The sequence below is a fragment of the Pteropus vampyrus genome, unplaced genomic scaffold, assembly GCF_000151845.1.
Source record: "Pteropus vampyrus isolate Shadow unplaced genomic scaffold, Pvam_2.0 Scaffold85, whole genome shotgun sequence".
Classification (NCBI taxonomy): Eukaryota; Metazoa; Chordata; class Mammalia; order Chiroptera; family Pteropodidae; genus Pteropus; species Pteropus vampyrus.
Window position 1 is genome coordinate 1,825,611 of NW_011888866.1, and position 14,266 is coordinate 1,839,876.

Below are 14,266 nucleotides of genomic sequence, written 5' to 3' on the forward strand. Positions count from 1 at the left end.
AGACAGTGCTTCAGACTAAGAACAAGATGAACAGGATTTGCATCAAACCCCTGAGATTAGAAGAACGTGGATCCAACCAGCAGACATTAAAGAAGAGATGGTTGTGAGAAACCTTTAAGCTATTATATTCTAATGATATCTCTTGAGCAGTCTCGGTGTCAGCTAACTATGGTTTTCAGAATAATTTACCTGGAAAAAAGGTAAAACATTGCAATAAGGGTTATTTTCACTTATAACTTTCCCTGTGTATAGAATTTTGAATTACTGTCATTTTTATTAATCATGCAGAGTGCTTTATAAAAGTTCCAATGATGAGCCGTTATTTCTCACTTGACAGAAGCAGCAGCTGAAGGATTTAGTGGCTAAGTTATTGGACCAGAGTCACAGTTACCATGGTCACTGGTGGCAGAGGCTAGTTGAAAAATTTCAGTCTCTTGTTGGAATCCAGCTTTCCTTTTCTTACATTAGTAAACCACGCCTTGTTTCAAGCCTACTCTTAGGAATATTCCACGTATGTCAAGTGCTTTTATTTTGTTTTCTGAAGCACTTTCATATGGTCTTGTCCCATACCTACAACCCTGTGTGAAATTAGACATTTTTATTTCGACTTACAAATCCGAAAATTGAGGCATATATTGGGCAAGAGATCTGCGAAGAGCCCAGAACTGGCTTCTGGCAGAGACATGAGTCTGGCATTCTTTTCTGCCTTTCAAATAATACTGCCTGAAACTGAGCAGGGTAGCTAGGGTTCACACAGAGGTTATGACTCCAAGCCATATTGCAGAAGAAGTTGTGAATAAAGCTACAAAACTGACTGTATTTCAATGGAATATTACTCAGCCATAAGAAGAGAGAAAATCCTGCTATTTGCGACAACATGGATGGGCCTCAAGATAATCATCCTAAGCGAAATAAGCCAGACTGAAAAAGTTGAAAATCACATGTATCACTTATATGTGGGATATAAATCTAAAAGCAACAAATGAACAGGACAAACAGAGACTCAGGGACATGGACAATGGACTAGTGGTTACCAGAGGGTAAGGGGTCGGGGGGAGGGAGGAGGTAGACGCAGTAAAGCGGGTCAAATATAGGGGGTAGGGAGAGGGTGAAGTGGGTAAAGGGGATCAAATATATGGTAGCTGAAGGAAACTGGACTTTGGGTGGTAATCACACAATAGAATATATAGATGTCAAATTATAGTGTACAGCTGAAAATTATATAATCGTGTCAACCAATGTTACCCCAATAAACTTAATTAAAAAAATGTATCACCTAAAAAAAAAAACTGACTGTATTTTCAAAGACTTGGACATTCTTATTGGGATCAATTGGTCCATGCAAGTCTTGGCCTAGAGATTCCCTCAGCCACTGACTAGTCAAAGAAAACCCTTGGTCTTTTCCTTCTCCCTCCCCTGACTCCCTTCTTCTCTCCTTCCTTCCTTCCTTCCTTCTCTCCTTCCTTCCTTCCCTCCATCTGTCCCATCTTTCCTTGGTCAAAACATGTTATTAATATAACACAAAACTATGTGGTTGGGCTCATATTTTCCTTCTCCTTTACTGGAGAGCTATGTTAAATCAAAGCTCTGTGGCTCAGGTTCCTCTTATCACATTTTGGCAGATGCTCTAAGCATTGATCGAAGTGCAGGGTCCCTCGATAACCCCATGGAGCTTGGGGAGGAGGACACAGCCATGTCCTGTGCTGAGCATTATGCAATTACCAGAATTGGCACATTGTGCTCCTGATCAACAAATAACCAATCATAGCTTCTAGAAAACTGGAGAATCCATATTGCAGAGGAATCCAGAAACAAAACGTCTCCGTTTGAGGCAATAATTAGGACAGTTCTGGAAAGAGCCTGCCTGGGCCTTGGAGACAGAATCATCTGGCTGAGAATTCAGTCTGTGCCACTCAAAAGCCTCATGAACTTGTGCGAGAAAAGGTTTTAACTGCTTTAAGCCTCAGATTCCTCATCTATAAAAAAGCAAACCTAACACCATCCCCACAGGTTGTTGTAAGAATTAAGTGCCAAGCACAGCGTCAGGCAAACAGTAGATAACCAATAAATGTTAGCTCTCCTCCCACAAGTCCTTTCTTTAGTTCCATACAAGGCTGAATTCTCAATTGAGTGACATTATTTGAAGAGCTAATTCTTACCTTAAGAAATAAAATTTTCTGTAGTCTAATCCTTAAGCCTAAAGGCCAGGAATTAGCTTGTGCAAAAGGCAAATGCTGCCCAATGGCACCAGCTCTGAGACAGAAGAGACTGGTATTAGCTGTATGTTTCAAAAGTTTTATGAAGTCGCAGAATCTAATTCTTATACTGATGTCTTCCCTCACTGCCACAGGACAGAATGAGTCCCTCCTGATTATATGTCTATCTTCTATCACATTTATTATAATCATAATTATATAGTTATTTATGAGATTATTTGTTTTCTGTTTGTATACTCACCAAGAACAAGGAATATACCTAGCACAGTGCCTGGCACGTAGAGGGTAAATGAATGAATGAACAGAAAAGCTTCCGCTTGCTTTATCTCATTCCAGCCATATGTCATTTCTGTTAGTGACCAGGATTAGGGCCTGCATTTTACAGATGAAAAAACTGGAGTTCAGCGATTGCACCATTGTCACCACTAGTAAGTGGTGGAGCAGGTGCTTCAGCCCAGACCTCCTGACACCAAAACCCACATTTCTTGCTTGTGTGCTCCTTTGCCCTTTGACTCGTCAGCCTCACTTTCATGTCAATTCAGATGGTGACTTTTTAAAAAGGTGTAATTGATATATAACATTATATTAGTGTCAGGTATATAACATAAGGATTCAATATTTGAATACACTGCAAAATGATCACCATCATAAATCTAGTTACCATTAATCACCATACAGAAGTACAAAAAAATTTTTTTTTCTTGTGACGAGAACATTCAGGATTTACTCCGTGTTAACTTTCAAGTATGCACCACAGTATTATTGACAATAGCCACTATGCTGTAAATTACATCCCCGTGACTTATTTAATAATTGGAAGTTTGTACTTCTTGACTCCCTTTACCCATTTCACCCACTTCCTAACCTGCCTCTAGTAACCTCTGTTCTGTTCTCTGTATCTATGAGTTTTGTTTGTTTGTTTTCTTTTTTAGATTCCACATGTAAGCGAGATCATATAGCATTTGTCTTTCTCTGTCTGACTTATTTCACTTAGCATGATTTCCTCAAAGTCCATCCATGTTACAAATGGCAAGATTCATTCTTTTTTATGGCTGACTAGTATTCCACTCGTGTGTGTGTATATGTGTGTATACCATATCTTCTTTATCTATTCTTCCATTGATGGACAGTTGAGTTGTTTCCATATCTTGGATATTGTAAATAATGCTGCAATGAACAGGGATACATATATCTTTTCAATTACTGTTTTTATTTTCTTCAGATAAATATCTAGTGGTAGAATTGCTAAATCAAATCATAGTTCCATTTTAATTTTTGAGGACCCTCCATACTCTTTTCTATAGTGCCTGCACTAATTTACTTTCCTACCAGTAGTGTACATAGATCCCCTTTTCTCCAATGAGGGTTCCCTCGCCAACATTTCTTACTTCTTGTCTTTTTGATAATGACCATTCTCACAGGTGTGAGATGGTCACTCATTGTGGTTTTGATTTAATGATTAATAATGCTGAGTATCTTTCCATGAGCCTGTTGGCCATCTGTAGGTCTTCTTTGGAAAAATGTCTATTTTAATCCTCTGCCCATTTTTAAATTGTGTTTTTGTTTTTTGTTTTTGCTATTGAATTATATGAGTACTTAATATATTTTAAATATTAACCCCTTAGCAGATATATAATTTGCAAATATTTTTTACTATTCAGTAGTTTGTTTTTGCATTTTGTTGAAATGTTTGTTTCCCTTTGCTGTGCAGAAGCCTTTTAGTTTGATGTGGTCCCATTTGCTTATTTTTGCTTTTGTTTTTTTGGAGTCAAATCCAAAACTCATCTCCAAGACTGATGTCAAGGAGCTTATTGCCTGTGTTTTTTATGGATTCAGGTTTTATATTCAAATCTTTAATCCATTTTGAGTTAATTTTTAGTATAAGATAATAATATAAGTTTCATTCTTTTGCATGTGGCTGTCCAGTTTTCTCAACACCATTGAAGAGACTGTCCTTTCCCCATTGTATATTCTTGCCTTCTTTATTGTAAATTAATTGACTATATATGTAAGTTTATTTTCATGATATCTATTCTGTTCCATTGATCCATATGTCTGTTTTTATGCTAATACAATACTATTTTGATTACTATAACTTTATAATATAGTTTGAAGTCAGAGAGTGAGATGCTCCCACCTTTGTTTTTCTTTTTTAAGATTGCTTTAGGTATTTGGGGTCTTTTGTGGTTCCATAAACATTTTAGGACTGTTTGTTCTATTTCTGTGAAAAATGTCACTGGAATTTTGATAGAGAAGGCATTGAATCTGTAGATTACTTTGCATAGTATAGACATTTTCACAATATTAATTTCCAGTCAGATGGTGACAGTTTAGAAGAGCCCTGTCCCCTGGAACCCTCTGTCTGGACATGTCATTTGGTGACCAGCTGCCACATTTTACTTGCTGAAGATCCACTTTCCACCCTAACCTGTTGAGTAATGGGTTATTTATTGGTTGGCAGTTGCCCCATCTGATAATGACAAAGCAAGTCAGTATATGTTTAGCCACACAGGCTTCAGGAAGCTTCCGGCAGGGAAGTTTCCCAGAGCTGGTTAGCTTTGTGCTGTTTGTTGGGGTGGGGAGCGGCTCTTAACATTTGGTTTCAATATTTTAGACGTTTGGTCATTCCATCCATTTGTTTGCTTCCCCCTCACCAATTCTCTTTTAATTGCTACCCATTCTTCCTAATTAACCAGGTCTCTGATCTAGACATGCAGTAAACATCTCAACCCTCCCCTTTCTTTACATCAAACCCAGTTCACAATCTTGCTTTATGTTCTACTAATTCCATCCCACTTTTAAAAAAACCTCTCCGTCAATGGGGATCCCTGGAGACCACTCAGAGGTGCATGTTTAAGGAGAAACTGAATTAATGTTTAGCCAGACATAACAGGAAAACACCTGGGATGGGAGTAACAAAATGCATGTTCATGGCCTGGTTTACTTGTAACTTGCCTTGAGATGTGAGGAGAGTGATTTCACCTCCATGGATTCATTATGTGCATCTCTGAACTGCAGTGGCTCCATCTCAACCTTTTGTGTTCCTCTAGTACATTTCACCTTCTAAAGCTCTTAATGACCAATCAGAGACATGAACATCTTAACTACAAGTGAAGTGCTCACATACCACTTGGGAGTTCATTCAAGGCTCTTTATCAGGAGTTTCAGGCAGAAAAGGTCATTCTTAAGCCTACTGTGGTCTAGAAGTACCTGTAAGAAGACTGTCTTTGTAATTACTTCCTTAACAAGACTCCAAAGCCCTTTATTAACCCAAACAAAGGTTGAACTGATAGGGACAGAATAGTTACATCCCTTGAAATGTGGGTGGCATGTGCTTCCTGATGGTCCTCAGCAGAGAAGCTACTCTATTCCTCTAAAACCACCATGGACAAGTGGTTTCACTAGTCACCGAGGCTAGCCTGAGAGTCCTCTTAGGCTGAGGGTCAGCACAGACCCGGGAGAAGTAAGGGCTGGTCAGGCTGCTGTGGCCAAGAGAAGAGGGCAATATGGGTCAGGCCACAGAACCAGGGATCATGAACCAGGGCTTGATCACCCTCCAGCAGACATGTGCTCTGAGCAATGACTGTAGGCAGCAGGGAGCCAAGAGAGCAGGCAGGGTCACAGAGCGGGAAAGAAACCAAGCCCAGCACCAGAAGCAGTGCAGGGACATTCAGAGGGCCCAGAGAAGCCAGAAACACAAACAACAGGGTGGTGGGAACAGCAAGTGGTAATAACAGCAACAGGAAGATTTAAGGAGTATTGGGGAGAGCAGGTTAATTAGACCTTTGACTTAACTGAATAGGGACTACATACAAAGGGGATCAGAAGCGCATGAAACATGACTAAATGTATGTATACACATATTTAAATGAATACAAATATGTGAGAGAAGTAGGCAGAAATGAACAACAGATGATGATAACATGTGCTGGAAACAGAACTCAGATACTGATCTAGACCAAGATGCAAAATGCCTAGTACATTCCTTGACATATAGTAAGTGCTCAATAAATAATGTAAGTCCCTTTCTTCCACTGCTACCCAGAGAAAGGGATTCCTCCCTCCTTTCTTAGAGAATGGATGGATATTATGAACTAGCTTCAGCCTTGTATCCTGTTTGTTAGCAAGATACAGTCTAATTGCTTAGTAAAGCTGTTCACTTGTACCTAGTCATGCTATTGCCCTAGTCTTAATTTCTTCGCATCTGAATTTCAAAGATATCATGAAGCACTGTACGAGCCACAGAAATTCTGAATTTGAATGCAGCCTCCCTGCTACCTTGTTTAATCCCTAACCAGTGCCCAGTTCAGGCAGGCACACATTTCAGCCCTGAAGGAGGCTCTTGTCCATACGGCATTTTACTTAGGGTGCTTCTTGAGAAGGGCAGTAACAGACCAAGACCACTGCCACTGAAGGGAGTCCCTAGACTCACCCTTCCTGAGGCGGCCAAGGCAGGCGGGCCTCCCCCACGCCTGCCCGCTGCTCTCACGGAAAGCTGGCTTTCCAGGTCAGCCCCATTCCGGCGGAGCGCTCAGAGCCACTGCTCCACCGAACGCGGCTGAAGTCTGGGCCACAGTTTACCTTGGAAGTGGGGCGCCAGATCTCCTGGAGGCAGGGCGTCCTTCCCCCCATGATGACATCATGTGTTTGGGGCTGAGTTGCTCTATAAAAGCAGCTCGCGGGGGAGCCAAAAGCCTAAAGAACAGAAGTGCTCCTACCGCACCCGGCTGCGCGCACGTGGTCCCGGTGCGCGCCCTGCTTCCTCAGCACCGAGACCGGACTGAGAAGGAGCTGGAGCCCCGGACAGCCTGAGCTTGCACCACAGAAGCCACCCGAAGATGCCCCACCGCAGCCTGCACGCAGCGGCCATCCTCCTGCTCGTGATCTTAAAGGAACAGACTTCCAGCCCAGCCTCACTCAGCGGTAAAGTTTTTGTCTCTTTCCTAATAGCCATGAGTGCGCAGCCACACCTGGATGGAAGGATTTCCTGCGGGGTTTTTTTTTTTGTTTTTTTTTTTTAACGATAAAGTAAAATTATTTGGGGGGAGCAGGAAAGGCCATACATAGTATCAAAAATAAGGGATGCTCCGTTTTCCTTTGGAATGTATTATCTGCTTTGGTTGGGGGAAGCACGTTGTCTTTGTAATAAAATATGTTTGCATATTCTCAGAGCATCCCCAGCTCTGATAAGGTTGCTTGGGAACTTGCTAACTGTGGAGGAGAAAGGAAACCGGGATTTTAAACATTGTACCCAGATCCACGTGCAGGCAGTAGAGAAGTAACTGTGGCATTCTGAGCAGTGTCATTGCCAGCACTGAATTTGCAGTCGCCCCAGTGCAGAACCCTCTGACAGACGTGGGTGCTTTTCTTCGGAGGAGATGCTCCTTACCATTAAGTTTTACTTGCAAGTCAAAGGGATGATGCATCCCATCCTTAATGATTGTTTTTCTTCAGAAGGGCTCTTCTATTCTGAATGTACGCATGTGTGCACTCAGATGGATGTATACACCTTATTTCTGAGTTTAACTAGGGCCCTTAACTCTGAAAGGGCTGGAGGCTGAGGGTGCAGAGTAAAGTGGCAGCAGGAAGTGGAGGAACCTGAAATGTAGACTCAGGTCTGTACAGTGAGTTGCGGTGAGTAGCCAAGGTCAGGTTAGTCAATCCTTTGTAACAAGAGAAGGATGTCAAGCTTTTGCCTGCCTCTCCAACAGCTGGGTGAGTGGTTTTCTGGGAGAGCAAATGGTGACATTTCTGGAAACTTTCTGGGTAACTGATGGTAGCTCCTGCCCTTGACAGGGTTTGCCCCAAGTCGTAGAGACATTTGTGGGTGCTATAATTCCTGGACCCAGGTTAGGTTGAAAGGCTTAAAGCAGGGCCCGAAGTGATCATAATGGCTGAAAATCTATACTCCCTGGCTAGGCAGTGGTGGTGGGAAATTTGTCCTACTCAGCACAGTGAAAGCTCAGAGCCTCCGTCTCTCTTGGAGGTCATTGTGCCCGTGGGGCAGGGCGGGGGAAGCAGGGGAGCCGGGCTGTCAGCAGCTCTGGCTTTACTTGGAATTCAATTCCAATCCACTGGTTCCATGATATGTTTGATATTATCTCGCTTGGGGAGAAATAGGAGGTAGGTAGGAGAAAGGAGTTACATAAAAGTGGAAAGTAATTTTTTAAACTGCAAACTTTGACATATATTCTCCTCTAGAGAAAGCTGTGCTGAGACTTGATATTTCACTAGAAATCTCCCCCTTTTACTTTCAAGCTGCTCTAAGACAAAAGAAACAGCCATTCATTGGCTCTTTCTTCTGAAGAGTTTACTCAAGCCTTTACTCCCTCACTCTAGCAGCAGCTCCTCTTCCCTTCTGGATCTTTCCCTGCCAGGTTCACCCTCCATGCCCTTTCCTCCCTCACTGCCTTCCCCTCTCCTCCTGGCCCTTCCACCTCCTACTCTTTCCCTCTTTTGCTCCCCTCACCCCCATTCTCCAAATTAGGGTGGGGGAAGCTTGCAGTGAAAAATCCACTTTCAACCCACACTGAATAGCCAGCCTGCCTACCCCTAGATTCTAAGTACCCAGTTTTTATTTTGTTATTCCTTATGAGATTTTTGGCTTTTTAACTGCCTTGGGGTCAACAGAAAAATCACTGAGGTGTAGAGTCTCAGTATTAAACCCAAGGTTGGAGGTAGTGGGGGTAAGCTGGGTAATGGGGTCAAAGTGTGGTTTGCCCTTTGCCTGGAGTCTTTAAACTTTCAGCAGTTGGCATTGGTGAATGTCAGAAAAAAAAAAAAAAAAGTCCGGGGTTGGGGAAGGAGGGAGCAAAATAAGATGAAGTCAAGTGTTTTCTGGAGAAAACCTTGCAATTCTTAGTTGGGGGGAACATTTCAATGAATTCTGCAGAGCCTGCTCTGCCTGAACCTGGTGTGAAGAGCTGGGCAGTCTCAAGAATTTAGGAAAGGACCTAGCTAGCACCCAGGAGAGACAGCAGGCTGGGCCCTGAACCCCTGACCTGGATCTTTGTAAATATCACCTCCCCAGTGAGCACTCAGAGCTTTCTCTCTGCCCTTACACACTGGGCCTGCAGGTTCTAATAGCATCCAGCTTGGCCTCCCTAGTTTCTGACCTTCTTGGGAAGGGAACAGTCTCCCTCCTGAAAGGGCCTACTCCCTCGGGAAGCTACCAAAGTTTAGCTGCTGGGCCTTGGCCTGGCCTGCCTCGTGGAGTTAGTTTAGTCTTGTTAAGACTCCTGCCCCCGAGCAAGACACAGGGAGCACGCACATGCACACTACCTTTATAAAGCCTTCCTGAGGTCAGCTCTGAGCTGGCAGTGCACCAGGTGCTGGGCCCTGACCTTCACTGATGAACCTCCTGACTCAGATCTCTCTCCTCTTCATTTTACATTGCTTCCGCTCCCCAGAATCCAGCTCCTGAGCCTCTCCAGACACTGCTATTTATACTCAAAGCACCGAATCTTGTCCCTGTTTGCTGTTGTTTCAGTGAAAAGGCTTGAGTAAACTTAGGGGTCACATACAAGTTTGGTTTCCACATGGTTTTGAACGTCTTCATCCAATAGCTAGTTCAGGGGAAGTTAATCTTGGGACTGTTAGCTCCTGTGGGATCCATAGCAGGTTTCAGGGGTTCTGTGGGCCTTCTGACATTAATTGTATATGAACTTTTGTGTGTCTAAGCTTATGGGAATTTTTATGAGGAAAAGGTTCATGGTACTCATCAGAAATTCTAAGCGGTGTTTACCACACACCTACACACACACACACCCACTACTCTAAAGATTGGACTCTAAGATTCCCTAAGTCCATGGGAACTTAGGAGTGGGGTGTCAATAAATGCTTAAACCTAAACAAATCATGATAGAGCAATATAGGTATGTTTTATAGAGATATGGAGATAATACCAAAAGAATTATTTAAAGAGTATTCGAAGTGAATGCCCTAGAAAGCAGAAAAATGACTAGGGGTGTCAGGGAACTGATTTTTTTTTTTTTTAAACTGACTTTTTTTTTTAAAAGTCTTGTAGAACCACCTGACTTTTTAAACCACTTATAATTTGATAAAATTACTAATTTTGAAAATTAAAAACAAAATTAATTAAAAGCAGTGAGGCAAATAAATGAATTAGAATAACAAAAAACATGAGATTAAACCAGCCTTTTTTTTTTTTTTTTAAACAAAATCCTCGTTTAAGTTTTTTTAAATGATCATTGGCTTTAGTAGGACATGCTCAGTTGTGATAAGTGACAAGATCGCTGGCCAGTTAAGTCTTATGGCAAATCAGTTCTCAAGAGAGAAATGCAATGTGAGAGTCTTCCGTTTCCAGCTGTTTTCTGTGAGCCAAGAACACAAGAGCATTACAAGAAGCTAGGAGAGAGTGACTTAGGAATCGAATAGTCTCCTCATTGTGATGTGTCCCTAAATTTCAATTCAGGGTCTCAGTTTCCTTATGGAGGTGAAGAGGGAGGTGTCGGGCTGGATAATGAGGACACAGCTCTGCACTGACTTTTAAAAAATATGTTTGAGGTACGAATGAAGAACTTTTATGTGTGAAGGGTGTGGAGTGGGAAGCGGTAGATGACTTTCCTTATATTCCTGGCAGAACTTCTCCCACTCATTCCTACCACTCCTGGAATTCTAACTCAGATGAGGGTGGCAGCTTCTCCAAAGAGAAATGTTCCTTTTGAATGTAGTTGTCTCCTCTTTATGTACTGATGTGAACTGCTCTCTAGTATATGTCGTTAAGTGGGAAAAAGCAAGATGCAAAACTGTGTTTCTAGTGTGCAAACATTTGTGGGAAAAAAAAAGGGGAACGAGTACAACTAACTCCCCGTGTGTGTGCAGTCACGCTGCGGTCATGTTCCCATCGTCTAGTGAAACTGGCTGTGTCTAAAGGAAGCAGGGAGAGCCAGTTGGAGGAGAGCTTTCACGGTACATGCTTTAGCGGCTTTTGGCTTTTGAGCCATGTAAATTAATTACCTGTTCAGATAATAAAATTTGGCTTCTCTAAGATGTCTGGGGAGCCTCCTCCCTAATCCATAAACCCTGCACGAACTCGCTGCCTTGAGTCTCCCTTGTGAGCACAGTTGCTCTGAGAAGCAGTTGTTCTGACAGAGACTCTGGAACAATTTTTAGTTCCGGGCATCCACTACCTTTTCAATCTCATCCATTTCAAAATAAAATTGGTAATATTTTCTCGAATTTCTTCAAGCTCAGTTGTACTTACTTGCTTTGTTTTGTTCTTTGCAGGATCCGAGTGGACCTATTCTGGTAAGTAAAGATCTTATAAAAAAAAAATTTTTTTTTTTGAGGAGCTGTGTTGAATGAGAAAGCCAGAAATGTCCTGATCTGTGGCGATTATTTTGGGGGTTCAGAGGAGCAGTTCCGGCATCGTTAAAACAGGACAGACACAAAGGCCTCTGTCAGGAATCACTCCACCCAGGTTGCATGCAGTGCTTTCTCCAAGCTGATGTGCCTGCTGTGTGCATTTGAACTGTGAGTCATAGTGTTAAGGCTTCCAGATTCCTGCAAGGATTTCTACCAAGCCTCCCAGGTAAAGATGCCCAAGGCACTTCCAAGGGCAAGGGCCCCGGGCAGGAGAGAGCCTTTCTCTTCCGTAAGACATTTATCCTACAATAAACAAAGAATAAAGAGCTCTTTTCTGAAAGCTTGGCTCAGGCCCTGGAACGTAACCCGTCAGTGCATCTAGAATGAACGTCTTCTCGCCCTGTTCATAAGCACGCAATGGACAAAGTAGTGATGATTGATCCTTAATATAAGAGGGATTCTTGTCTTGAATGGGGAGAGAGGTACAGCAAGTGGGTAACAGAGTTTCTGCAGGATTGGGTTAAGAACGACATTAGCTATCCTGGCAGGCCTGCAAGATAAGCAGCTTGAAATCAGCATAGCTGGTGTGTTGCACTGAATTAGAAATTTGGCCATTAGCTGGAGTGAGAACGGGAGGCCAAGTACCTAGGCCCATTGGCAAGTACAGTGATGTTAATACGGTTATTCCTCCTTATCTTTGGTTTCACTCTCCGTAGTTTCTGTTACCCAAGGTCAACCACGGTTTGAAAAGATAAGCTGGAAAATTCCAGATATAACAATTCATCCGTTTTGAATCATGCACCATTCTGAGCAGCATGATGAAATCGCGAGCCCTCTCTCTCAGTCCGTCCCAGGGTGCGAATCATCCCTTTGTTCAGCACGTCCACGCTGCATATGCTACCCACCCGTTAGTCACTTTGTAACTGTCTCCATTATCGAAGGAGGGGTAGGGGAGACCACATTCACATAACTTTTAATATAGTATACTATAATTATTCTGTTTTACTATTTTTGTTGTGAATATCTCACTGTGCTTCATTCATAAATTAAACTTTACCATAGTTATGTATGTATAGGAAAAAGCATACTATATATAGAGTTTGGTACAATCCAAAGTTTCAGGCATCTATTGGAGGTCTTGGAACATATCCCCCGTGGATACTGTAATATCTTGTTAGGGATCGAGTCACAAGGGATGTGCAAGATGGTTTGTTATGGTGAGCAAGAGGGTGGAACTGGCTTCATTGGCACAGGAGGGGTGACGACAGGAAAGTTGATTACTACAGTGGAAGGAGAATCCAGAGAAATTAGCCTTTGGATGTTTGTTAGCCCTGGAGGCATAGAAAAATCATTGAACTAACCAACCAGCTACCTACAGCCAAGGTCTCCTTGGCTCTGACATTGTGTGGCTCTGTCATTACTAACATCCCTTATGTACTTATGTGCAAGGCACATTGCTAAGGGAGTAGGTAATTGGAAGGATAGGCTGTGGTCTGTAGCTGGGAATTACTTAAAGCTCACAATTCAAAACAGAATACAATAGGTAATAACAACATAATAAATGGTTCAGTGCTCTGATAGTTCAGAGGGAAACGAGAGTGCTAAGGCTGGATGGTTAAGGAAGGTTTCCTGGAGGAGGAGGGCTTTCACCTGGACCTTGGAGGATGGGTAGGATTCCGTGTGGCAGGGAGGAAATGCTGTTGGCCAAGATGATGATGGCATCACATGAGCAGAGGCAAGAAAGAACAAGATGGTATTTGAGGGAAATAGTGTAGAGAAGGAGTTATATGGACATGATGGAGCCTAAGGTCAAAAAGATAGGTTGGGTCAAATGGGGGAGGCACGGAGTGGCAGGCCAAGCCCTTCCCACCTCGTCTCATAGGTGGAGGGGCAGGACAGGGAGTAATCCGTGTTTTAGGGAGAGTAACATGGTTGTGGGGGGAGGGAGAAGGATTGGAGCCAGGCAAGAAGGTGTTTGGCCTTCGTAGAAATCCCATTCTGTGTCTTAACATGGCAATAAGAGGGGAGGAAAGGCAGGGCAAGAGGCCCAACAAAGAAGAAATAGGGTTAGGGCCTTGGAGCTTCATCGCCAGGTTCAGTACGTGGGAGGTGACAAGAGCAGGGCAGGCATGGAAAGAAGGCAGGACGCAGGTTCCGGGCCTTGTTCCATACAACCTTGAGTGAGCCACTAGAGGCCTCTGGTTCTTGCTTTCTCCCCATCTGTAACCTGGGCAAGGGGTTGTCTAGCTTAATGTCTCTCAAACTATAGCTTAGGGTCAGCTACATCAGAAGCACCTGGAATGCTTCCCAAATATGCACATTTCTGGGCCTTAGCCTAGACCTAGAGGAGGGAGGGAACCTGAAAAACTGTCTATTCCATGTACCTCCCAAGTTTTTCTTACATACACTTTGTTAGAGAAATGCCGACCAGATCATTCCCAAGACCTTTCCAGCCTGAGTCAGAGGGCACTTGCCCCATCTCTTCTACTCGTCTCCCAGGTATAGTAGAAACACAACTCAAGTCTCTCCAGGGCTCCTTGCCTCTGTGTGACAGCCCGCCCAGGGCATACTGAGATGGTTGTAGAGAACAGAGAGACACTGTGTCAAAAAGATTTGAGAGGAAAATCTAACTACCCCTTAGTCAGGACATAGTCTTCCCAGAAGGAGGGCTTCTCTGTCCAGCCACGCTGACCAGTACAGAAGCATCTCTTCCTGACCACTAG

General features: G+C 43.1%; 1 protein-coding gene across 6 annotated transcripts in view; it reads left to right on the top strand.

Annotated features, from left to right (window-relative positions):
• The first annotated feature begins 6,878 nt into the window (after positions 1-6,878).
• Positions 6,879-14,266, top strand: part of CA12 (carbonic anhydrase 12) — a 49,437-nt gene continuing 42,049 nt past the window's right edge. For all 6 annotated transcript variants that reach the window (XM_011363371.2, XM_023532528.1, XM_011363372.2 and 3 more), the window contains exons 1-2: positions 6,879-7,139; positions 11,466-11,486. In XM_011363371.2, the coding sequence (XP_011361673.1) occupies positions 7,055-7,139; positions 11,466-11,486 (106 nt within the window). In that variant the 5' untranslated portion in view covers positions 6,879-7,054. The remainder of the gene's footprint in view (positions 7,140-11,465; positions 11,487-14,266) is intronic.